General features: G+C 37.7%; 1 protein-coding gene across 2 annotated transcripts in view; it reads right to left on the bottom strand.

Moving 5' to 3' along the window:
• cep295 (centrosomal protein 295) overlaps positions 1-25,657 on the bottom strand; it is a 71,155-nt gene extending 45,498 nt beyond the window's left edge. The window contains exons 1-10 of one of the 2 annotated variants that reach the window (XM_079823785.1): positions 25,408-25,657; positions 22,362-22,562; positions 18,942-19,066; positions 18,749-18,842; positions 18,552-18,665; positions 14,185-14,325; positions 13,642-13,834; positions 3,440-3,580; positions 3,165-3,362; positions 1,052-1,149 (exon numbers count right to left, since the gene is read on the bottom strand). In XM_079823785.1, coding sequence (XP_079679911.1) covers positions 1,052-1,149; positions 3,165-3,362; positions 3,440-3,580; positions 13,642-13,834; positions 14,185-14,325; positions 18,552-18,665; positions 18,749-18,842; positions 18,942-19,066; positions 22,362-22,562; positions 25,408-25,506 — 1,404 coding nt within the window. In that variant the 5' untranslated portion in view covers positions 25,507-25,657. The remainder of the gene's footprint in view (positions 1-1,051; positions 1,150-3,164; positions 3,363-3,439; positions 3,581-13,641; positions 13,835-14,184; positions 14,326-18,551; positions 18,666-18,748; positions 18,843-18,941; positions 19,067-22,361; positions 22,563-25,407) is intronic. The other variant, XM_079823786.1, reaches the window with a different exon arrangement.
• Between the last annotated feature and the right edge of the window lie 1,320 nt (positions 25,658-26,977).

Raw genomic sequence — 26,977 nt, 5'->3', positions numbered from 1 at the left:
AGTTGGCTCTGGAGTCTTCATTTAATACTAGAAAATCCTCTTATAGTGCCACTATTATGCGGTTTTAAAGGTTTCTAATTTAGTTTTGAAGTTCGGGCTGTGACAGTCAACTAAACTGTGCCAAAGACGGTGGTACGCCCAAACATTATCCCTCTGGTGCTCTTGGTTCATTGGTCGTCTTCCCGGTCATAAGTGACCTAAAAATTAAACTTCCTCCACCCCAGTAAAACCAATGCAATTTATTTTTCTTCAATAATATTTTTCCTTTTTAATTTTGTATTTTGAGATGATTTGATGGTATTTTTTAATATTTATGCAATAATTATGGTCTATTTTTGCCATTGAAAATAATACAAAAAAATTGTCATTAAAAAAAAATTAAAAAAATAATTGCATTTCAGGTTAAAATAGAGACTAGGCCTTCAAAATATATGTTTTTGAAGGCAGATTAGCGCCTCTTTTGGAATTATTTAAGAAATCATGCAGCCATGTGTGTAACCACTAGAGGCCTTTTTTTTTGTTGATGGATTTGAATATATATTTAAAAAATCTCAAAGACTATTTATTAAAAAGTTTTAGACATTTTTTTGTTGTTTTTAGAAATAGAGATTTTTTTTCTGTGAAGTTGTGTTTTTGCAGATTTCCCATTCATTTCCTATGCTGGTCATTTTTGACCGAAGAGCACAAGTGGGAGTATTTTTTTACGACCAATTAGCATGCTCGAATCACGACCCCAATTTTTGTGTGTGTTTATATACCTAATGCTAGAAAAGTCAACAAAGTTTCATATCATTCCGATGAAGCTGTGATTTTTAACATTTCAAAACAGAAAATGTTCCGGTCCAAAAAAAAAACCGAAGAGCACCAGAGGGTTAAGCAGCCACATAAGAGATCAGAGCATTGAGAGTGAATGATGAGCTCAGTTCAAGTGTAGAGACCTTCATGAGGCATGTGTGTTTCACAAGCTCTTCAGGTACAGTAGTTTCACATCACAGCTCAGCCGCTGAAGCATCTGTAGTGTAGGGGAACGGACAGTGATGTGTGAACTCACATGGGTCGCCCTCCTCTCACTCGCCGGCTTCAGCTGGTCTTGTTCCTCTGGGGGCCGCAGCGTTCCTGCCACTACGGCTTCATCGCTTACGTCAGGGCCTGAGCAGTGAGATCACGGGACACATCAGCTTCTGACAAAGTGCTCTATTTAAAAGAGGTTACTCTGAACTAAATAAATTATTTGAATGGAGTCAATGTGTCACTCATCAAGACTTGTTTCATTGTTGAATGAATCTGCGTTTGTGAATAAATCTTTTGAATGAATGATTCAATGTATAATACGTGTATTCAAATGTAACTCAACGTATCGCCACCTCCTGGTGTAACAATACGCAAAACAAAACATACAATTGACAAAAAAGACATCAGTGTTTATACCCAAACTATAAAAACTTACTAGGGCTGTAACGATTTGACCAAAAATAAAAACCTCGATTAATTGAACATTTGACCTCGATTACGATTAATGAACAATTATTTTGCTTCTTTTTTTTTGCCCTCATAAGGTTGAGTAAGTTCCTGATAAGATTTTTACTGTAAATATTTTCTACTATTAAAAAGGTGGATTATTTTTTTCTAATGAAAAAGTGAATTTTTTGTGATTTTTAAACACTTGAAGGAAACGGTTGACTTTCAGCAGTTATTGTCTATGGGGCAGATTTCTGCTTGGTGTACATCAGATACAGATACATTAACACACAGGCCTACATTACATTTATCTGAGTGCATTAATGAGAGAGTGATGGTGTGTGTGAATTACTCATACCGTCTCTATTCATTATGAAGCTGTGGTTTGCAAAGGTATTCAAATCTATGCTATAACGGTTGAGATTCTGAGCTACTTTAGTGACTTTACTTTAGTCACAGTACAGCGTTGAGACTGCGTGTCTGCGCTCGATCTTCACGTGATGTGCGAGCTTCTGTCTGAGTGCTCGTTTGTCACAATATATCAGGCATTAGTTCAACATAATACACATCTGATGGTCTAAAATCACTTTATTGTTCAAACTGGCAGGCCTTTAAACGCATTTACTTGACAAACTTTATGAGGACGAAAGTGAAAGCGATCTGGCTTCGGGGCTTTATTATACCTTATAAATACAGTGAGCTGAGCCTTAGATAAAACAACTATAAATCGCGAATCATATCGTTTACATCCACGATACAAATCTCGATATAACGATATATCGTTACACCCCTAGTGGTCTCATCCCTCTCATAACCGGCATTACTGTATAACGTGACAAGTCAATAGTGCATCCTTAAAGGGTTAGTTCAACCAAAAATGTAAATTCTGTCATTAATGACTGACCCTCATGTGGTTGGACACCCGTCAGACCTCCGTTCATCTTCAGACACAAATGAAGATATTTTAGTGTAAATCTGATGCTCTGAAAGGCCTCCATTGGCACAATGGCACGGTTCACTCTCAAGACCCTTAAAAGACACTAAAGACGTCGTTACAAAGTCCATCTCACTACAGTGGCTCTACAATAACTTTATGAAGCGACGAGAATAGTTTTTGTGCGCAAAAAACCCTAAATAACGACTTATATAGTGATGACGATTTCAAAACACGGCATCATGAAGCTTCGAAGCGTTATGAATCAGTGAGTCGATTCAGCAGTTTGAAGCATTATGAATCAGTGAGTCGAATCATGATTCGGATCGCGTGTCAAACCGTCAAACTGATGAAATTTGGCGATCCAAACTGCTGAATCGACTCACTGATTCATAACGCTTCGAAGCTTCATGAGGCCGTGTTTTGAAATCGTCATCACTATAAGTCGTTATTTAGGGTTTTTTGCGCACAAAAACTATTCTCGTCACTCCATAAAGTTATTGTAGAGCCACTGTAGTGAGATGGACTTTGTAACGACGTCTTTAGTGTCTTTTAAGGGTCTTGAGAGTGTAAAGTGCCATTGTGCCAATGGAGGCCTTTCAGAGCATCAGATTTACACTAAAATATCTTCATTTGTGTCTGAAGATGAACGGAGGTCTGACGGGTGTCGAACGACAAGAGGGTAAGTAATTAATGACAGAATTTACATTTTTGGTGAACTAACCCTTTAAAAACAGATGTGTGTAAGTGACAAACAAAGCTGAAGCTTTACCATCATCAGTGTGTGTTAGGCTGGGCGTCTGCTCATCCAAACTGGCCTCTGGTGCTTTCTCCTGGCTGCTCAAAGATCCGGTTTCAACACTGGATTCCACATCAGCTTCTCCCTCCTGTGACGTCAGTGCGGCCCGCTGGCGGTCTCTCTGGCTCCTGATGCGGTCCAGCAGTCTCCTCAGAGCCCGTCTGCCAGGATCTGCCAGAACACAAGAGACAATGTCACTGCGGCCCCGTCACTGCAGATCACATGCTGCTCTCTGATTGGCTGCCCACCAGTTGTTTCAGTCACCGGGGTATCTGGCTCCTCCCCTTCAGGTGCACATTCAGGGTCAAGGGTCACATCCAGCTCTTCATCATGACTAGCAGCAGACAGAGGAGGAAGAGGTTCAGGTACCAGCTGCAGCACCACGTCACCTTTGAATTGAGAGATATAAAGTCAGAATTGAGTGATATAAAGTCAGAATTGAGAGATATAAAGTCAGAATTGAGTGATATAAAGTCAGAATTGAGTGATGTAAAGTCAGAATTGAGTGATATAAAGTCAGAATTGAGAGATATAAAGTCAGAATTGAGTGATGTAAAGTCAGAATTGAGAGATATAAAGTCAGAATTGAGTGATGTAAAGTCAGAATTGAGAGATATAAAGTCAGAATTGAGTGATATAAAGTCAGAATTGAGAGATATAAAGTCAGAATTGAGTGATGCAAAGTCAGAATTGAGAGATATAAAGTCAGAATTGAGAGATGTAAAGTCAGAATTGAGAGATGTAAAGTCAGAATTGAGAGATGTAAAGTCAGAATTGAGAGATATAAAGTCAGAATTGAGTGATGCAAAGTCAGAATTGAGAGATATAAAGTCAGAATTGAGTGATGCAAAGTCAGAATTGAGAGATATAAAGTCAGAATTGAGAGATGTAAAGTCAGAATTGAGAGATGTAAAGTCAGAATTGAGAGATATAAAGTCAGAATTGAGAGATGCAAAGTCAGAATTGAGTGATGTAAAGTCAGAATTGAGAGATATAAAGTCAGAATTGAGAGATATAAAGTCAGAATTGAGAGATATAAAGTCAGAATTGAGTGATGCAAAGTCAGAATTGAGAGATATAAAGTCAGAATTGAGAGATGTAAAGTCAGAATTGAGTGATGTAAAGTCAGAATTGAGAGATATAAAGTCAGAATTGAGTGATGTAAAGTCAGAATTGAGAGATATAAAGTCAGAATTGAGAGATATAAAGTCAGAATTGAGAGATGCAAAGTCAGAATTGAGAGATGTAAAGTCAGAATTGAGAGATATAAAGTCAGAATTGAGTGATGCAAAGTCAGAATTGAGAGATATAAAGTCAGAATTGAGAGATGTAAAGTCAGAATTGAGTGATGTAAAGTCAGAATTGAGAGATATAAAGTCAGAATTGAGAGATGTAAAGTCAGAATTGAGTGATGTAAAGTCAGAATTGAGAGATATAAAGTCAGAATTGAGTGATGCAAAGTCAGAATTGAGAGATATAAAGTCAGAATTGAGAGATATAAAGTCAGAATTGAGAGATGCAAAGTCAGAATTGAGAGATGTAAAGTCAGAATTGAGAGATATAAAGTCAGAATTGAGAGATATAAAGTCAGAATTGAGTGATGTAAAGTCAGAATTGAGTGATGCAAAGTCAGAATTGAGAGATGTAAAGTCAGAATTGAGAGATATAAAGTCAGAATTGAGTGATGTAAAGTCAGAATTGAGAGATATAAAGTCAGAATTGAGTGATGCAAAGTCAGAATTGAGAGATGTAAAGTCAGAATTGAGTGATATAAAGTCAGAATTGAGTGATGTAAAGTCAGAATTGAGAGATATAAAGTAAGAATTGAGAGATATAAAGTCAGAATTGAGAGATATAAAGTCAGAATTGAGTGATGTAAAGTCAGAATTGAGAGATATAAAGTCAGAATTGAGAGATATAAAGTCAGAATTGAGAGATATAAAGTCAGAATTGAGTGATATAAAGTCAGAATTGAGTGATGTAAAGTCAGAATTGAGTGATATAAAGTCAGAATTGAGTGATGTAAAGTCAGAATTGAGAGATATAAAGTCAGAATTGAGTGATATAAAGTCAGAATTGAGAGATATAAAGTCAGAATTGAGAGATATAAAGTCAGAATTGAGAGATATAAAGTCAGAATTGAGAGATGTAAAGTCAGAATTGAGAGATGTAAAGTCAGAATTGAGAGATATAAAGTCAGAATTGAGTGATATAAAGTCAGAATTGAGAGATATAAAGTCAGAATTGAGTGATGCAAAGTCAGAATTGAGAGATATAAAGTCAGAATTGAGAGATGTAAAGTCAGAATTGAGAGATGTAAAGTCAGAATTGAGAGATATAAAGTCAGAATTGAGTGATGCAAAGTCAGAATTGAGAGATGTAAAGTCAGAATTGAGTGATGCAAAGTCAGAATTGAGAGATATAAAGTCAGAATTGAGAGATATAAAGTCAGAATTGAGAGATGTAAAGTCAGAATTGAGAGATGTAAAGTCAGAATTGAGTGATGCAAAGTCAGAATTGAGAGATATAAAGTCAGAATTGAGAGATGTAAAGTCAGAATTGAGTGATGTAAAGTCAGAATTGAGAGATATAAAGTCAGAATTGAGTGATGTAAAGTCAGAATTGAGAGATATAAAGTCAGAATTGAGAGATATAAAGTCAGAATTGAGAGATGCAAAGTCAGAATTGAGAGATGTAAAGTCAGAATTGAGAGATATAAAGTCAGAATTGAGTGATGTAAAGTCAGAATTGAGTGATGCAAAGTCAGAATTGAGAGATGTAAAGTCAGAATTGAGAGATATAAAGTCAGAATTGAGTGATGTAAAGTCAGAATTGAGAGATATAAAGTCAGAATTGAGTGATGCAAAGTCAGAATTGAGAGATGTAAAGTCAGAATTGAGTGATATAAAGTCAGAATTGAGTGATGTAAAGTCAGAATTGAGAGATATAAAGTCAGAATTGAGAGATATAAAGTCAGAATTGAGAGATATAAAGTCAGAATTGAGTGATGTAAAGTCAGAATTGAGAGATATAAAGTCAGAATTGAGAGATATAAAGTCAGAATTGAGAGATATAAAGTCAGAATTGAGAGATATAAAGTCAGAATTGAGAGATATAAAGTCAGAATTGAGTGATGTAAAGTCAGAATTGAGAGATATAAAGTCAGAATTGAGAGATATAAAGTCAGAATTGAGAGATATAAAGTCAGAATTGAGAGATGTAAAGTCAGAATTGAGAGATATAAAGTCAGAATTGAGAGATATAAAGTCAGAATTGAGAGATATAAAGTCAGAATTGAGTGATATAAAGTCAGAATTGAGAGATATAAAGTCAGAATTGAGAGATATAAAGTCAGAATTGAGAGATGTAAAGTCAGAATTGAGTGATGTAAAGTCAGAATTGAGAGATATAAAGTCAGAATTGAGAGATATAAAGTCAGAATTGAGAGATATAAAGTCAGAATTGAGTGATGTAAAGTCAGAATTGAGAGATATAAAGTCAGAATTGAGAGATATAAAGTCAGAATTGAGTGATGCAAAGTCAGAATTGAGAGATATAAAGTCAGAATTGAGTGATGCAAAGTCAGAATTGAGTGATGCAAAGTCAGAATTGAGAGATGTAAAGTCAGAATTGAGTGATGCAAAGTCAGAATTGAGAGATATAAAGTCAGAATTGAGTGATGCAAAGTCAGAATTGAGAGATGTAAAGTCAGAATTGAGTGATATAAAGTCAGAATTGAGAGATGTAAAGTCAGAATTGAGAGATATAAAGTCAGAATTGAGTGATGTAAAGTCAGAATTGAGAGATGTAAAGTCAGAATTGAGAGATATAAAGTCAGAATTGAGTGATGTAAAGTCAGAATTGAGTGATGCAAAGTCAGAATTGAGAGATGTAAAGTCAGAATTGAGAGATATAAAGTCAGAATTGAGTGATGTAAAGTCAGAATTGAGTGATGCAAAGTCAGAATTGAGAGATATAAAGTCAGAATTGAGTGATATAAAGTCAGAATTGAGAGATGCAAAGTCAGAATTGAGTGATATAAAGTCAGAATTGAGAGATGCAAAGTCAGAATTGAGTGATATAAAGTCAGAATTGAGAGATGCAAAGTCAGAATTGAGAGATATAAAGTCAGAATTGAGTGATATAAAGTCAGAATTGAGTGATGTAAAGTCAGAATTGAGTGATGCAAAGTCAGAATTGAGAGATATAAAGTCAGAATTGAGTGATATAAAGTCAGAATTGAGTGATGTAAAGTCAGAATTGAGTGATGCAAAGTCAGAATTGAGTGATGTAAAGTCAGAATTGAGTGATGCAAAGTCAGAATTGAGAGATATAAAGTCAGAATTGAGTGATGCAAAGTCAGAATTGAGTGATGCAAAGTCAGAATTGAGAGATATAAAGTCAGAATTGAGTGATGCAAAGTCAGAATTGAGTGATGCAAAGTCAGAATTGAGAGATATAAAGTCAGAATTGAGAGATATAAAGTCAGAATTGAGAGATATAAAGTCAGAATTGAGAGATATAAAGTCAGAATTGAGTGATATAAAGTCAGAATTGAGAGATATAAAGTCAGAATTGAGTGATGTAAAGTCAGAATTGAGAGATATAAAGTCAGAATTGAGAGATATAAAGTCAGAATTGAGTGATATAAAGTCAGAATTGAGTGATGCAAAGTCAGAATTGAGTGATATAAAGTCAGAATTGAGTGATGCAAAGTCAGAATTGAGTGATGCAAAGTCAGAATTGAGTGATGCAAAGTCAGAATTGAGAGATATAAAGTCAGAATTGAGTGATGTAAAGTCAGAATTGAGTGATGTAAAGTCAGAATTGAGTGATGCAAAGTCAGAATTGAGAGATATAAAGTCAGAATTGAGTGATGCAAAGTCAGAATTGAGAGATATAAAGTCAGAATTGAGTGATGTAAAGTCAGAATTGAGAGATATAAAGTCAGAATTGAGAGATATAAAGTCAGAATTGAGTGATGTAAAGTCAGAATTGAGAGATATAAAGTCAGAATTGAGAGATATAAAGTCAGAATTGAGAGATGTAAAGTCAGAATTGAGAGATATAAAGTCAGAATTGAGTGATGTAAAGTCAGAATTGAGAGATATAAAGTCAGAATTGAGAGATATAAAGTCAGAATTGAGAGATATAAAGTCAGAATTGAGTGATATAAAGTCAGAATTGAGAGATATAAAGTCAGAATTGAGTGATGTAAAGTCAGAATTGAGAGATATAAAGTCAGAATTGAGAGATATAAAGTCAGAATTGAGTGATATAAAGTCAGAATTGAGTGATGTAAAGTCAGAATTGAGAGATATAAAGTCAGAATTGAGAGATATAAAGTCAGAATTGAGTGATGTAAAGTCAGAATTGAGAGATATAAAGTCAGAATTGAGAGATATAAAGTCAGAATTGAGAGATATAAAGTCAGAATTGAGAGATGTAAAGTCAGAATTGAGAGATATAAAGTCAGAATTGAGTGATGTAAAGTCAGAATTGAGAGATATAAAGTCAGAATTGAGTGATATAAAGTCAGAATTGAGAGATGTAAAGTCAGAATTGAGAGATATAAAGTCAGAATTGAGTGATGTAAAGTCAGAATTGAGAGATATAAAGTCAGAATTGAGAGATATAAAGTCAGAATTGAGAGATATAAAGTCAGAATTGAGTGATATAAAGTCAGAATTGAGAGATGTAAAGTCAGAATTGAGAGATATAAAGTCAGAATTGAGTGATGTAAAGTCAGAATTGAGAGATGTAAAGTCAGAATTGAGAGATATAAAGTCAGAATTGAGTGATGTAAAGTCAGAATTGAGTGATGCAAAGTCAGAATTGAGAGATGTAAAGTCAGAATTGAGAGATATAAAGTCAGAATTGAGTGATGTAAAGTCAGAATTGAGAGATATAAAGTCAGAATTGAGTGATATAAAGTCAGAATTGAGTGATGCAAAGTCAGAATTGAGAGATATAAAGTCAGAATTGAGAGATGTAAAGTCAGAATTGAGAGATATAAAGTCAGAATTGAGAGATATAAAGTCAGAATTGAGAGATATAAAGTCAGAATTGAGTGATATAAAGTCAGAATTGAGAGATATAAAGTCAGAATTGAGTGATGTAAAGTCAGAATTGAGAGATATAAAGTCAGAATTGAGAGATATAAAGTCAGAATTGAGTGATATAAAGTCAGAATTGAGTGATGTAAAGTCAGAATTGAGAGATATAGTCAGAATTGAGAGATATAAAGTCAGAATTGAGTGATGTAAAGTCAGAATTGAGAGATATAAAGTCAGAATTGAGAGATATAAAGTCAGAATTGAGAGATATAAAGTCAGAATTGAGAGATGTAAAGTCAGAATTGAGAGATATAAAGTCAGAATTGAGTGATGTAAAGTCAGAATTGAGAGATATAAAGTCAGAATTGAGTGATATAAAGTCAGAATTGAGAGATGTAAAATCAGAATTGAGAGATATAAAGTCAGAATTGAGTGATGTAAAGTCAGAATTGAGAGATATAAAGTCAGAATTGAGAGATATAAAGTCAGAATTGAGAGATATAAAGTCAGAATTGAGTGATATAAAGTCAGAATTGAGAGATGTAAAGTCAGAATTGAGAGATATAAAGTCAGAATTGAGTGATGTAAAGTCAGAATTGAGAGATGTAAAGTCAGAATTGAGAGATATAAAGTCAGAATTGAGTGATGTAAAGTCAGAATTGAGAGATATAAAGTCAGAATTGAGTGATGTAAAGTCAGAATTGAGAGATGTAAAGTCAGAATTGAGAGATATAAAGTCAGAATTGAGAGATATAAAGTCAGAATTGAGAGATGTAAAGTCAGAATTGAGAGATATAAAGTCAGAATTGAGAGATATAAAGTCAGAATTGAGAGATATAAAGTCAGAATTGAGTGATATAAAGTCAGAATTGAGAGATATAAAGTCAGAATTGAGTGATGTAAAGTCAGAATTGAGAGATATAAAGTCAGAATTGAGAGATATAAAGTCAGAATTGAGTGATATAAAGTCAGAATTGAGTGATGTAAAGTCAGAATTGAGAGATATAGTCAGAATTGAGAGATATAAAGTCAGAATTGAGTGATGTAAAGTCAGAATTGAGAGATATAAAGTCAGAATTGAGAGATATAAAGTCAGAATTGAGAGATATAAAGTCAGAATTGAGAGATGTAAAGTCAGAATTGAGAGATATAAAGTCAGAATTGAGTGATGTAAAGTCAGAATTGAGAGATATAAAGTCAGAATTGAGTGATATAAAGTCAGAATTGAGAGATATAGTCAGAATTGAGAGATATAAAGTCAGAATTGAGAGATGTAAAGTCAGAATTGAGAGATATAAAGTCAGAATTGAGTGATGTAAAGTCAGAATTGAGAGATATAAAGTCAGAATTGAGAGATATAAAGTCAGAATTGAGAGATATAAAGTCAGAATTGAGTGATATAAAGTCAGAATTGAGAGATGTAAAGTCAGAATTGAGAGATATAAAGTCAGAATTGAGTGATGTAAAGTCAGAATTGAGAGATGTAAAGTCAGAATTGAGAGATATAAAGTCAGAATTGAGTGATGTAAAGTCAGAATTGAGTGATGCAAAGTCAGAATTGAGAGATGTAAAGTCAGAATTGAGAGATATAAAGTCAGAATTGAGAGATGTAAAGTCAGAATTGAGAGATATAAAGTCAGAATTGAGTGATATAAAGTCAGAATTGAGAGATATAAAGTCAGAATTGAGTGATATAAAGTCAGAATTGAGTGATGCAAAGTCAGAATTGAGAGATATAAAGTCAGAATTGAGTGATGCAAAGTCAGAATTGAGTGATGTAAAGTCAGAATTGAGAGATGTAAAGTCAGAATTGAGTGATGTAAAGTCAGAATTGAGAGATGCAAAGTCAGAATTGAGTGATATAAAGTCAGAATTGAGAGATGCAAAGTCAGAATTGAGTGATATAAAGTCAGAATTGAGAGATGCAAAGTCAGAATTGAGTGATATAAAGTCAGAATTGAGTGATATAAAGTCAGAATTGAGTGATGTAAAGTCAGAATTGAGTGATGCAAAGTCAGAATTGAGAGATATAAAGTCAGAATTGAGTGATATAAAGTCAGAATTGAGTGATGTAAAGTCAGAATTGAGTGATGCAAAGTCAGAATTGAGAGATGTAAAGTCAGAATTGAGTGATGCAAAGTCAGAATTGAGAGATATAAAGTCAGAATTGAGTGATGCAAAGTCAGAATTGAGTGATGCAAAGTCAGAATTGAGAGATATAAAGTCAGAATTGAGTGATGCAAAGTCAGAATTGAGTGATGTAAAGTCAGAATTGAGTGATGCAAAGTCAGAATTGAGAGATATAAAGTCAGAATTGAGTGATGCAAAGTCAGAATTGAGAGATATAAAGTCAGAATTGAGTGATATAAAGTCAGAATTGAGTGATGTAAAGTCAGAATTGAGTGATGCAAAGTCAGAATTGAGTGATGTAAAGTCAGAATTGAGAGATGTAAAGTCAGAATTGAGAGATATAAAGTCAGAATTGAGTGATGTAAAGTCAGAATTGAGTGATGCAAAGTCAGAATTGAGAGATATAAAGTCAGAATTGAGTTATGCAAAGTCAGAATTGAGTGATGCAAAGTCAGAATTGAGAGATATAAAGTCAGAATTGAGTGATGTAAAGTCAGAATTGAGAGATATAAAGTCAGAATTGAGAGATATAAAGTCAGAATTGAGTGATGCAAAGTCAGAATTGAGAGATATAAAGTCAGAATTGAGTGATATAAAGTCAGAATTGAGTGATGTAAAGTCAGAATTGAGTGATGCAAAGTCAGAATTGAGTGATGTAAAGTCAGAATTGAGTGATGCAAAGTCAGAATTGAGAGATATAAAGTCAGAATTGAGTGATGCAAAGTCAGAATTGAGTGATGCAAAGTCAGAATTGAGAGATATAAAGTCAGAATTGAGTGATGCAAAGTCAGAATTGAGTGATGTAAAGTCAGAATTGAGAGATGTAAAGTCAGAATTGAGTGATGCAAAGTCAGAATTGAGTGATGTAAAGTCAGAATTGAGAGATATAAAGTCAGAATTGAGTGATATAAAGTCAGAATTGAGAGATGTAAAGTCAGAATTGAGTGATGCAAAGTCAGAATTGAGAGATATAAAGTCAGAATTGAGTGATGTAAAGTCAGAATTGAGTGATGTAAAGTCAGAATTGAGTGATGCAAAGTCAGAATTGAGAGATATAAAGTCAGAATTGAGAGATATAAAGTCAGAATTGAGAGATATAAAGTCAGAATTGAGTGATATAAAGTCAGAATTGAGTGATGTAAAGTCAGAATTGAGAGATATAAAGTCAGAATTGAGAGATATAAAGTCAGAATTGAGTGATGTAAAGTCAGAATTGAGAGATATAAAGTCAGAATTGAGAGATATAAAGTCAGAATTGAGTGATATAAAGTCAGAATTGAGTGATGTAAAGTCAGAATTGAGAGATATAAAGTCAGAATTGAGAGATATAAAGTCAGAATTGAGTGATGTAAAGTCAGAATTGAGTGATGTAAAGTCAGAATTGAGTGATATAAAGTCAGAATTGAGTGATGCAAAGTCAGAATTGAGAGATATAAAGTCAGAATTGAGTGATGTAAAGTCAGAATTGAGTGATATAAAGTCAGAATTGAGTGATATAAAGTCAGAATTGAGTGATGTAAAGTCAGAATTGAGTGATATAAAGTCAGAATTGAGTGATGCAAAGTCAGAATTGAGAGATATAAAGTCAGAATTGAGTGATGTAAAGTCAGAATTGAGTGATATAAAGTCAGAATTGAGAGATGTAAAGTCAGAATTGAGAGATATAAAGTCAGAATTGAGTGATATAAAGTCAGAATTGAGAGATGTAAAGTCAGAATTGAGTGATGTAAAGTCAGAATTGAGAGATATAAAGTCAGAATTGAGTGATGCAAAGTCAGAATTGAGAGATATAAAGTCAGAATTGAGTGATGTAAAGTCAGAATTGAGAGATATAAAGTCAGAATTGAGTGATGCAAAGTCAGAATTGAGAGATATAAAGTCAGAATTGAGTGATATAAAGTCAGAATTGAGTGATGTAAAGTCAGAATTGAGTGATGCAAAGTCAGAATTGAGAGATATAAAGTCAGAATTGAGTGATGTAAAGTCAGAATTGAGAGATATAAAGTCAGAATTGAGTGATGCAAAGTCAGAATTGAGAGATATAAAGTCAGAATTGAGTGATGTAAAGTCAGAATTGAGAGATATAAAGTCAGAATTGAGTGATGTAAAGTCAGAATTGAGAGATATAAAGTCAGAATTGAGAGATGTAAAGTCAGAATTGAGAGATGTAAAGTCAGAATTGAGAGATGTAAAGTCAGAATTGAGAGATGTAAAGTCAGAATTGAGAGATGTAAAGTTTAAACTAGAGCTGATGCGTATCATACTGCGCTGCTGCTGCTGTTGTGTGTTCAGGTCCTCAAAGGCGATCTCCAGCTCCCGCTGCTGCTCTCTCCTGAGCTCCTCCTGTCTGTAGAGCGGCTGGAAGATCTGCGCCGGCACACTGTTGAGCTCCTGTCTGCGGCGGAGCAGATCCGCCTGCTGCAACCGCTCCAGCTCACAGAGCATCCGCACACCATCCTGCAGGCACACAGAGGTCTGAGTCTCACACACACACACACACAGAGCATCCGCACACCATCCTGCAGGCACACAGAGGTGTGACTCACGCACACACACGCACACGCACACACACGCACGCGCACACAAACACGCACGCACGCACGCACACACGCACGCACACACGCACGCACGCGCACACGCACGCACACAAACACGCACGCACACACGCACGCACACACGCACACACGCACGCACGCGCACACGCACGCACACACGCACACACGCACACACGCACACACGCACACACGCACGCACGCACGCACGCACGCACGCACACACACACACACACAGGCGTCTGGCGGCTCTACCTGCGTGTGCTGCTCTCTCCGGAGCGCGTGGTTTCCCCTCAGCCGGGCCTTCTCCAGCTGCTCCTGCCGCTCTCGAGCTTCCCCTCGCCGCAGCTCCTCCACACGCTGGACCTCCAGAGCGGCCGCCTGATGAGCACTCAGCTGCGCACCACACAGCACAACAGCGCATTAGTTTAGTTCCAGAAAACAACAAACATTTAGTCCAGGGGCCGATACCATGAAGCCGGTTTAGCTGCTAGCCAGATATGTTTAAGCTTAGTTTGTGCCAATCCTGGGTTTAAGGTACCATTAAAGTGGTTTGGCTTTTAGCAGTGTTCATCTCCATAGTAACTTACGCTCCACGGCTAACCTGCTCCAGGACAGGTTATGTTCTGGATAAGAGATCTCAAACTGAAATTAGACCAATCAGCTGTGAGCAGTGACACACCTCTGATGCAATGAAGTCACTCCCCCTTTTTCTTCTCCAAATTAAAGGCCACTACATTAAAAGGCAAATGGTTTTTAAAGTCCCTGTAAAGGCAATTCTGAGATTTGTTTTGACTTTACAGGGACTTTAAAGACTAAAGTGTCTGGCTTTTAACAATGCTTATTTAATATAATAATAATTTTGAATGACTTCGATATCATTTATGCAATTACCCTTAAGCAATTACACATGTATCATTTTAGTTCATCAATCATTAATAGGCACATAGTTAAAATAAATATTAATATAAATAGTAGGGGTGTAACGATTCATCTACTACATCGATGTATCGATTTATTTTCCTACGATCTAACTACATCGATCTGTGCTCGGCAAGATGGCCTTCCGGACGACATATATCGATCTAACATCGTTTTAAAAGGTAATCAATCGATTGTATGGATCATGGGAAATAACGCATTGGATTTAAGCACGTCAGACTTTATATGGATGTTTTTTCTTAGCACTTTTAATGATAAAGGCGTTAAACGTTACTCGATTAAGTCTGCCTATCTGTGACATCATCGCAACGCATCAGCAGCAGCGCTAAGAAAACAAAACATAGCATGGCGTATGGCAGAGGAGAAGCCAACGAGAGAGAAATTATCAGGCCACCAGGAGAAAGAGCTAACGCAACCTGTACTTTCAACCCTGGCTAAATGTGACCTGTGCATTCCAGCACCAGTGTGTTTTAGTACTGCTGGAGACATAGTGAACGCACAGAGAAGTGTTCTGCGGTCAGATCATGTTGATATTTTTGAAAAAGAAATCTGTAGAGTCATTGAAGAGTAGTTGGTTACATTTTATCTTTTGTTAAATATTGTTTGTTTATTAAACTGAGAGTAGTAGCAGGTTCAGCCAGTTTATTCAACCTGAAGAAATGTTGGTTGCACTTTATTTTTGATATTAATATTGTATTTGTATTATTTTAATGTTGAAAAACAAAAGCAAAAGTAGCAGGTAAACCTACTATTAATTAAACCTGAAGAGAAGTTAGTTGCACTTTATTTTTTATACTAATATTGTAATATTATTATGTTGGATAACAAAAGCAGAAGTAGCAGGTTAACCTACTGTTGAAATGTTGCACTTACTGTGCTTTTATTGAAAATGTATTGAAAATTGAAAATGAGAGCAGAAAAGGTTAACTTCCTGTTAATTCAACCTAAACTGTTGGTGACACTTTATTAAAATAAAATTTGAATGCATTTGCCATTAATTGTTGTTTACTTGTTTGTTTATATCCATAATTAATTGATATACCGGATTCCCTTACAAGAAACAACAGGAATCTTGGAAACTTCACCTGCACTGACCAGTATCCAGATATTTATTTCAGTCACACAATTTTTGGCTAAAAAGTCACTGAATCGTTTCGGATCGTATCGTTCTAAATGAACCAACATCGTCCTTGAATCGTATCGACAACCTCAAATCGTGATACGAATCGAATCGTTGTTAAAATGAATCGTTACACCCCTAATAAATAGCCTATATAAAGGTCATACAAATAAGCTTTAAAATCAATAAATAAAGCTATAAAAATGACTACGTGAGTTTAAATGTTCAATTCTCTCTCTCTCTATATATATATATCAACTAAACTAACTTTTACTTGCACTGACGAAGTAAGATTTTTCTTAAAGTTGTCCACGACAGCTCTTTTCTTCTGTGTAAATTTGTTTAAATTCTTAATATTTTCAATCATGTATATTCTGCAGAAGAGTGAAGTGGATCACACTGCTTCTCTGGTGAGAAGTGAATCTCAGTTTGACTGATCCACAGCCTGTGATTGGCTGTTCACTGCTGATGTCACAGCTAAACTCCTAAACTCAGGATCAAAGCCTGAGTTGACAGAGACAGTTGATGATCAGCATTGTAAGATTACAAATTTATACATTGTTAAATATAGGTTCCAATGTAATAGAATATAACTGAAAACATTATCTATATTTGTGTTTTACATTTTGATTAAACTTGAGGGAGATTACGTCAGGCTGTGTAAGTGGTTGAGGCATTAAGTCTTTTGTCTTTATGCACTTCCTGACTATTTACCATGACAAGTTTAGAGCAATACTGCCTGAGTGATTGGATTAGCATCTATGCGTTTGAATAGTTATGCTGATTAGGAGTAGGTGATACTCTGTCTGGGCAGGTTTTCCCAAAACCTGTATATTTTAATTTACATGCTTTGTTCAACATCAATGTAAATCCCTCCCCTTTTGGAATGTATATAACCTATCAGGTATGCTGTTTAAATCAGACTGTTTTCGGATGACCTGCAGCACAGAGAGTTCTCATTAAAAGAATAACTTCTGTTTGATCCGACGTCTCCAGGGGCCTATACCATGAAGCCGGTTTAGCTGCTAGCCAGATATGTTTAAGCTTAGTTTGTGCCAATCCTGGGTTTTAGGTACCATTAAAGTGGTTTGGCTTTTAGCAGTGTTCATCTCCATAGTAACTTACGCTCCACGGCTAACCTGCTCCAGGACAGGTTATGTTCTGGATAAGAGATCTCCAACTGAAATTAGACCAATCAGCTGTGAGCAGTGACACGCCTCTGATGCAATAAAGTCACTCCCCCTTTTTCTACTCCAAATTAAAGGTCACTGCATAGCAAATGGCTATTAAAGACTTAAGCCTCTGGCTTTTAACAATGCTTATTTATAATAATAATAATTTTGAATTATTTAAAAATAATTTTAGTAAATCAATCATTAATATGCATTTTGTTAATATTAAAATAAATAGCCTATATAAAGGTCATACAAATAAGCTTTAAATTCAATAACTAAATCTATAAAAAAATACATGTGAGCATAAATGTTCAATTCTGTCTATATATCAACTAAACTAACTTCATAACTTTTACTTGCATTGACGTATAAGATTTTTCTTAAAGTTGTCCTCGACAGCTCTTTTCTTCTGTGTAAATTTGTTTAAATTCTTAATATTTTTCAATCATGTATATTCTGCAGAAGAGTGAAGTGGATCTCACGGCTTCTCTCGTGAGAAGTGAATCTCAGTTTCACTGATCCACAGCCTGTGATTGGCTGTTCACTGCTGATGTCACAGCTAAACTCCTAAACTCAGGATCAAAGCCTGAGTTGACAGAGAAAGCTGATGATCAGCATCATGGGAACAACAAAGCCTGAATAGATTGGTTTGGTTTTGTCAACTCAAAACTAATCCTGTAACCCTGAGTTTGTTAAACTACCATCATGGTACAGGCCCCTGGTCTCCATACTTCAAGAAACAACTGAAGTTCACAACAGCATCATGGGACCAACAAAGCCTGAATAGATTGGTCTGGTTTTGTCAACTCTAAACTACATGACCGGTCTGTAATAGCTGATAATAACATGCGTTGTCTTATTTTAAATCTAGCTTTACGAGAATACGCTTTAGTATCAGTGCTCGTCTCTTTTCCGCCGTTTTGTTAATGACCTCGTTAGTAAACCAATACATAACTACCAAAAGCAGCGCTGCTTGCATCTCCTTGTTATTGTTGCAGACAGAATCGCGCAAAAATGATCACTGTCCGTCTGTGACTGGGAGGAGCAGCCGCGTGCTGTCCTTCATCACCGGACTAATTGGCCTAATCTTCCCGCTACTTTAGACCGCAGTGGAAACGCAGACAGTAGCAGGTCTGGGGGGAAAAAGTTCCTGTAAAAAAAGTTCCTGGTACAAATTGTTCCGGGTAATTTCGGTGGAAACGCGGCTTTTGAAGATGTGGATTTGGACAGCAGTTGAATCACCAAACGACCTTGGGGTTTGTCAAACAGTGGATTCGAACGGCTATAAAATCCCAGACTAGCCCCTGTCACTGATGAAAACACCTTATGACCCCATGTTTCATGTCTTTTCCTGATATTCCAGTCAAAGATGATATATGTTGTACCTGCTGCTGAGGGTGGGTCTCTCTGTCCACAGCGGTTTGTGGCATGTGACAGTGTGTGACGGAGAAGTGCTCTGCCACTGACTTGAGCGGACGTGGCGTCATCTTCCCAATGCTCTGAGACAGGAAACACATCACAATAATGACATCACATGTGCTAACAGCTCTCCAACCCTAGCCAACCCTGACTGGCTCTGTACCTCCACTGGGTTTGGCGGAGGCGGCGGCAGGCTGGCCACTCTCACGGCCCGCTGCTTCTCCTCCTCCAGAGCTTTCCTCCGGGCTTCAATGGGCCTGTTGGCACAATCACATCACATGGCATAAAGCATATGTGACAGGTTGAAGCCTCTAATGGCACACTAGTATGACTTTGTAGGGGGATTCTTTGAGTACCTGCAGCGCTGCTTCTGCTCCTCATGTCTGCGGGCGCCCAGCTCTCGGAGCGCCTCCCGATGTCTCTCTTCCGCTCGCTCCTGCCTCTCCACACTCTTCTGAGCCAGAGCCTCCAAATCAGGTTCCTACACACACACACACACACACACACACACACATTAAAGGGATCGTTCACCCGCAACTGAAGACTCGCTCATCGTTTACTCTCGTTCATGCGGTTCCAAACCTGTGAGAGGATATTTTGAGAAACATCTCGCTGTTTATTTTGCTCCATACAATGAAAAAAATAGTCCACACATAGTCGGAGAGTAAACGCTAACTTTAGTAGCTTCAATAAGCAGGGTTCCTACACAATTTTAATTTCAAAATTCCATACTTTTCCAGACTTCCTACAGATTTTTCCGACCAAATTTAACTTGTTCAGATAAAATGTTTTCAAATTCAACTGCTAACAAGTGTTACATTCTAAAGATTTAGTTAATTAGCGTTTTTGCCTTTTATTAGGATAGGAAAGTAGCTAGACAGGAAGTAAGGAGGGAGAGAGAGGGGGGCGGGATTGGGAAAAGTCCATGAGGCAGGACTCGAACTCGGGTCTCCAGAAGCACAACAGCACTACATGGCGACGCACTTACCCACAATGCCATCGGCACCGACAAGTCTGTTACACTCGGAGTCAAAACCTCTATGTAGGCTATCTAATATTTAGAAATCCTATATTAAAATATTGCCTTTTGTGTCCTTAACGATCAAAATGCTAAATCAGTCAATTTTTTTAAAGGGTTATTAATTTACCCAAAAATGTAATTTCTATCATAATTTACTTACCCTCATGTCATTCTAAACTAATAAGACTTTTGTTAATCTTGGACACCTGAAGATATTTAAAGGATTAGTTCACCTCAAAATGAAAATGTCCTAATAATTTACTCTCCCCAATGCCATCCAAAATGGCAACCGCTCAAAAACGTAATTTATCTTTCACTGAAGAAAGTAAGTCATGGATATCTTGGATGGCATTGAGGTGAGTAAATGATTAGGACATTTTCATTTTGGGGTGAACAAGTCCTTTAATAAAGGGACTGAAATCTCTCAGATTTAAAATATTAAAAATGTTAATATAATAAAGTCTTATGGTTTTGAAAGACATGGGGGTGAATAAATGACAAATTTTCATTTTGTGTGTACTATTCCTTTAAGAACTCCACCATCGACTCTGCTTTATCCTCAAACCCAACTTGCTTTCACAAACTACAAAGTGCTGAGTTAACCACTGTTGAACTGAGAAGAGGAAGGAACACACAGGTCTGACCTTTACTGCCATAGCTCGGCTACAAGCTTTTCATTCATTGAAAAAAAAAAAAAACATTGTGTATATATTTATTATATACATTTAGAAATTCTTAATTTTATATTTAGAAAATGAAATAGGGACAATAGTCTGGAAACATAAATATTTTTCCATACTCTGATTTATTTTTTCCATACTTTTCCAGACCTGGAAATTACTCAAATCAAACTCCATACTTTTCCAAACCCCGTAGGAACCCTGAATAAGACTTAGTAAGAATCATGTGTTACTTGAATGCTGCTGTTAAAAGCTCTGGTGAGGAGATAAACATGGCGGACTGTGGGTGCTTCTCAATTCTTATTTGTGCATCCTCGTTTCCTTTCCTCGCGTCTTAGCTTTAGGATGCGAGGGAAGGATGCAAGGAAAAGACGTGAGGGCGGAGGAATTGAATCCAGTGAAATGATATATCCTCGCTCCCTTTAGCATCACTTCAAAGCGTCGTCAAATAATGATGACTTTAGTTTGCACGTCGGGATTCTTGAACATTAGAGATAACTATCTATATTGTAATAGTTTCAACCCCTACACAATACCACATTTGTCCATATTTTATTTAATTACCAGTTATTAATAACAACTAATTATTCCAAGTTATTAACAAGTTATTCTGTAACTGTCAGTTGTTGTTATTTGACATACATTTGTGTCTTGTACATGTAAACATGTGAAGGGGGAGGAGAATTTATACGTGCGTCACGTTTAGTTGATAAAACACTTCCTCGAAGGATTCACCCGTGTATCCTCGCTCATGACTCCTCAGGAAGCCTCACTCCCCCATCCTCACTCCTCCATCCTCACTCCTCCATCCTCACTCCCCCATCCTCACTCCCCCATCCTCACTCCTCCATCCTCACTCCTCCATCCTCACTCCTCCATCCTCACTCCCCCATCCTCACTCCCCCATCCTCACTCCTCCATCCTCACTCCTCCATCCTCACTCCCCCATCCTCACTCCCCCATCCTCACTCCCCCATCCTCACTCCCCCATCCTCACTCCCCCATCCTCACTCCTCCATCCTCACTCCCCCATCCTCACTCCCCCATCCTCACTCCTCCATCCTCACTCCTCCATCCTCACTCCTCCATCCTCACTCCCCCATCCTCACTCCCCCATCCTCACTCCTCCATCCTCACTCCCCCATCCTCACTCCTCCATCCTCACTCCTCCATCCTCACTCCTCCATCCTCACTCCCCCATCCTCACTCCCCCATCCTCACTCCTCCATCCTCACTCCCCCATCCTCACTCCTCCATCCTCACTCCTCCATCCTCACTCCTCCATCCTCACTCCTCCATCCTCACTCCTCCATCCTCACTCCCCCATCCTCACTCCCCCATCCTCACTCCTCCATCCTCACTCCTCACTCCTCCATCCTCACTCCCCCATCCTCACTCCCCCATCCTCACTCCTCCATCCTCACTCCCCCATCCTCACTCCCCCATCCTCACTCCCCCATCCTCACTCCTCCATCCTCACTCCCCCATCCTCACTCCTCCATCCTCACTTCCCCATCCTCACTCCCCCATCCTCACTCCCCCATCCTCACTCCCCCATCCTCACTCCTCCATCCTCACTCCCCCATCCTCACTCCCCCATCCTCACTCCCCCATCCTCACTCCCCCATCCTCACTCCCCCATCCTCACTCCCCCATCCTCACTCCTCCATCCTCACTCCTCCATCCTAACTCCTCCATCCTCGCGATGCAATTAGAGAATTGAGATGTCCTACAAGATGGCTGAGCTCGGTCGGTTTCCGGGTCATATGATGGAGGAGCGAGGAAACGAGGAGGGATATTGAGAAGCACCCTGTGTACAGATCACTCAGGGGCGGAGCTAAGCTAATAGGGCGGAGTCCATCAGCAGTCGTGGGCGGGGCCTGTGCAATGTGATGTCACATTACAGCACATTCCTGAACGGCTCATTTTGAGTTTCAGATTTATGGGGGGAAATAACAAACGGAGTGGTTGATGTTTTTTGTGGACACAAAATCAATATAAAAGTGAATTTTTCATAACATGTGCCCTTTAAATAGAGCCGTGCAGAAAGTGAAGGCGGCAGTAAGTGGACTCACGTTCTGGCGGGCGCTGCGGTGTCCGAGTCCCACAGACGCCAGGCTGTGCTGGTAGAGCGAGGATAAGGCCTGTAGTTTGAGCCGGTGCTGCTGCTGCCACTCCAGCTCCAGGGCGTCCGTGAGCATCTGCATCTGCTGCTGTCTGCGCTCCTGCACCTGCCGCCGCACCTGCCTCGCGATGTACCGCTCCTGCTCGCGCACCTGCCACAACACACACACACACACACACACACACACTGCATTAATAGTGCTAGAGGAGACGTAATTCCACACTAGGGATGGCTCGATACCACAGTTTTGTCTTCGGTACGGTACCACAATCTAATACCGAAGTACCCATATTAAATCGATACCACACAGGGTCTGAATTTTGATGCGGGTATTGCGCATAATTTTACTCACTCTCGCAAGTTTTGGGTTTATGAAGCGGGAAATTACCGCAAATGTTTATTATTAAGTTAATCAACAAAGATTATCACATCAATCAGTCATTTGGAAACTTTCTTGTAAGTAATTTCAGCAATACTGCACGTCTCCATTCACTCAAAATTAGCAATTTGCTTCTGGCTTCAAAAGACATCGCACCTGCACTATATGAGCATCTGCGCGCTCAGATTCAACACTTTCGCTTCCGTTGCGGGACAGCTGACGGAAATCACTGCCCACGTCTTTTAAATCTCGCCAATTTGAACATGCGAGCGATTTTATAGCATTTCGTAATACATATGGGACGAGTTTTCTTTGCGCTCATACCAACAGCAAACACACACACACACAAGCCTAAAGAGCTCGCGCATTCCAAATTAAGTTGTTTTTCCTTAGTCAAATACACACACAATTATGTCAAAAATGTCAATCTTTAGTGAGCAGTCACATAAACACAGTTGGTTATGTCTTTCGCGGATGTAAATAGTGCAATAGTGTGCGTGCAAATATTATGAGGTCTAAACGTCACTGGTTGAAACGAACACTGGAGATTTCTTTATATTTAAACGATACGATCTTATGTATGTGCGTTAATCAGTGTTGAAAGAAAATAAATGTCTAAATTAGATCGTTTGAATGATGCACTCACCTGTCGATCTCTTACAAGTCAGGAATTAAGTGAGCGATGCTTGGCAAGGTTTGATGGTTCTTCAGCAGTTTTATAAGCAAAGCAATTCCAAATTTCACGTCTACTCGTCTTTATTAATGAGTGTTGTGCGTGTTGAGTGAGATTCAACTGCTGTATTCATCTTGTTCTGTTGCCAAATTTGCCGGTTTCATTTTGGGTAGCGCGCTGCCACCTAGCGGTGAACTTCGGAACAGCAGCATATACCGAAATTAGAAAAATCATGATATCGTACCGTTTTAAATAAAATATATACCGGTATTTTCCCAGTACCGGTATACCGCGCATCCCTACTCTACACATCGTTTCAAAGCAGCTTTACAGGAAACCATGATGTTTATATTTTCTCTCTAAATGCCCTATTGTCACATATAACAGATCTGGGCGATAAAATAGTTTACATTATGTAACGACAGGGCTGGCCGATAAAACAATAGGTCTCATACACTAATATTTGCGTGGATTCTTTTGTATTTGTACGCACAAGGGAACAATCTCACAAAAAATCTCCGCCTGATTCACAAAACGTTTGTACGCACATGACATCTACGCTAATTAGGGCTGGGCGATATATATCGCATGACATTGTTAGGCGCATCTCGTCAGAAAAGCCGGTTCTTTGATTAGAAGTAAATCGCCATCACCTGCTTTCAGATAGAGCGGCATTTACAACACAGAGCCATAGCCAAGCTGAGCCATATCGCATTAATTATCACGGACATATCGCCTGCGATAATTAATGCGATATCATGCTAAAATTGCCTCATCGACACGGCATCCTCAATAAACCCGTCTCTGGCGTGATGACTCCGATATTTAGATTATTCCTATTTAATAATTGTTAAATCAATGTGTCATCCTCAATAAACCCGTCTCTGGCGTGATGACTCCAATATTAAGATTATTCCTATTTAATAATTGTTAAATCAATATGTCATCCTCAATAAGCCCGTCTCTGGCGTGATGACTCCAATTGTTCGAATATTCCGATCTATTATGACCCCTGACCTGTACAGTTGGCAGAATAATAATCATACGCTGTTTGTTAATTGGCCAGAGGAGAACTGGCCCCCCGACTGAGCCTGGTTTCTCCCAAGGTTTATTTTTCTCCATTAGGTCACCTGATGGGGTTTTGGTTTCCTTGCCACTGTCGTCCTCTATTAATACTACGTCATTTAATCAAAATAATCGTGGTTGACAAATTAAACTTTTGAGGAAAAATACAATACGGAGAACTTACATACAGCACAATTTTTAAGACCCAGACATCAAAATTCAAGACTTTTCAACGTTTTTTTAAGGTATTATTTCCAAATTAATACATTCAATGCTTTTAAAGCTTTTTAAGACCCCGCAGGAACTCTGCTCTCTGCGTAAGTTAAATACAGAAGACGGTCTGGCGGAAGCTAGATATTTTACTTTATAAAGTGTTAAACATGGATATAGTTCTTACACAAACCCATTATTAACCCCTGGAGCCGTGTGGAGTACGTTTATGATGGACGGATGTGCTTTATGAGCTTCAAACTCAATTATAAAGCTTGGAAGAGCCAGGATATGCATTAATATAACTCTGATTGTGTTCATCAGAAAGTCATATACACCTAGGATGGCTTGAGGGCGAGTAAATCATGGGCTAATTTCCATTTTAAAGTGAATTAATCCTTTAATTAACTAAATACGTTCCCAAATCATGCTTTACACACACTTATAATATTGTTTTCACAGTATATGGGTCTTTATAGAGATAAATATATAGCTGCCTGTGTTTTTAGTTTTAGGATGGGCTTCCTCGCAGACTGCTGGGTCGGTGGAGTTGTCCACCTCTGGTTCCTCGCAGGAGAAGGGTCATATATGTGGGCCTGAGGCAGCCCTGTAAGATATAATAATAATAAAGCAGTATCAGTGTTGGGCTAGAGTTAGTTTGAGTCTGACCTGCTTCAGGCGCAGTTTCCTCCGGCTCTCCAGCTCCTCGCGCACCAGCTGCGCCTCCTCATTCGGGCTGAGTCTCAAAACACTCGCTTTCCTCCTCATCTCACCCGATCATCAGCTCCTCACACACACACACACACACACATTACCACAGCTCACTGAAGGAAGGGTTTCAACTGCCGAGAGACTTTTGTTTGATCGCCTCCATGTCAACAACAGAGCCCACCAACGGCCGCTTCAAACCGGCTGCGTCACTTCCGCTCTTTAAACCTCCCGCTTGGAAATTAAATGTTGTTGTTTTTTTCGTGATAAAGTTGTGATATTGTACGCTTATATAAATGTATTCAAACAGATACAAAAGTAAAGACTTGACATGAAATAAACATGAACTTAAGAGACAAATGAAACATGAGGGCTATGTATGAGCCGCTGAATAATAGCATTTCTGTCCCCTGGACATTGTATACTATAAATATGCATGAAAATACATTTTATTATTAAGCAAAGTGTCCTGAACGATAATCTAACTGCAAATGTAACCTCCTAAGACCGAGGGAGACAAATGTTTTTGAATTTAGTATTTGTTCATGTTATTATAATACACAGGGGGGGGGGTGATATTGATATATTAATGATATTTTATTGATATGTTATGTTATGTCCTCTTAAGTGGACACCAGGACTTAGTTGTTTAAAGAAATAAATTACATGACATGTATAGGCAAAAACTATGGGATTTTATTTTCGTTCACCAATCAATTTTTAGTTTTAAGTGTTTTTTTTATTAACCAAACTTTGTTTAAAGATGATTCTCAACTATGTTATGAAAGATATAACGGAGAGAGTTTATTATATTTATTTCCTATATTCACTTGTTGTGTCTCCCAGAATGCCAGTGTCCTCGTGGACATTTATGAAATCAATGCCTGTTGATTTATGACAAACAATTAGAAAATTAGTCAGATTTAAAATGATAGCTAAATATTACAAAATATCATATTTCCATGATCATATTCAAACTGTGACATGTACGGTTTCAGAGAAATTTACTAAAATTGTAATGTACCAATAATCCGGACGACAACCGCCATAACTCAGACATTTTAATAGAAATACAGCAAACATTACACATAACTCAGATGATGGGCTGTGGGTTTTATGGGTTCTGGCTCATGTTGGTGTCCGAGGAAATGAAATGGCAGCTAAGGAAGCCGTTCATTTATCAGTTAATCTGAGGAAGAATGAAATCAAGAGTATTATTAAAGAAATGTTGAAGGAAAGGTGGCAAAAACAATGGGATCAGGAGAAGAAATGTTGATGGTTTTACAGGAGTCAAAGGAAAGTGGGAGAGATGAGATTTGGACACACAAGACTGAACAATACACTTTATAAAATGAGTAAACGTGATACAGGACAGTGTGAATTTTGTGGGCAAGAAGAAACAGTGGAACATGTTATTATACTGTCAGAAATATGAGACTGAAAGACGGGATTTAATACAAAATCTAGCAATAATTTATATTCAGTTAATATCAGGAGATATTTTACACAACAATTCAGGAAATGAATGCTA

The sequence above is a fragment of the Gobio gobio genome (assembly GCF_949357685.1).
Source record: "Gobio gobio genome assembly, chromosome: 8".
Classification (NCBI taxonomy): Eukaryota; Metazoa; Chordata; class Actinopteri; order Cypriniformes; family Gobionidae; genus Gobio; species Gobio gobio.
The sequence above is the reverse complement of the archived record's forward strand: the minus strand, read 5'-3'. Positions and strand labels throughout refer to the sequence as shown.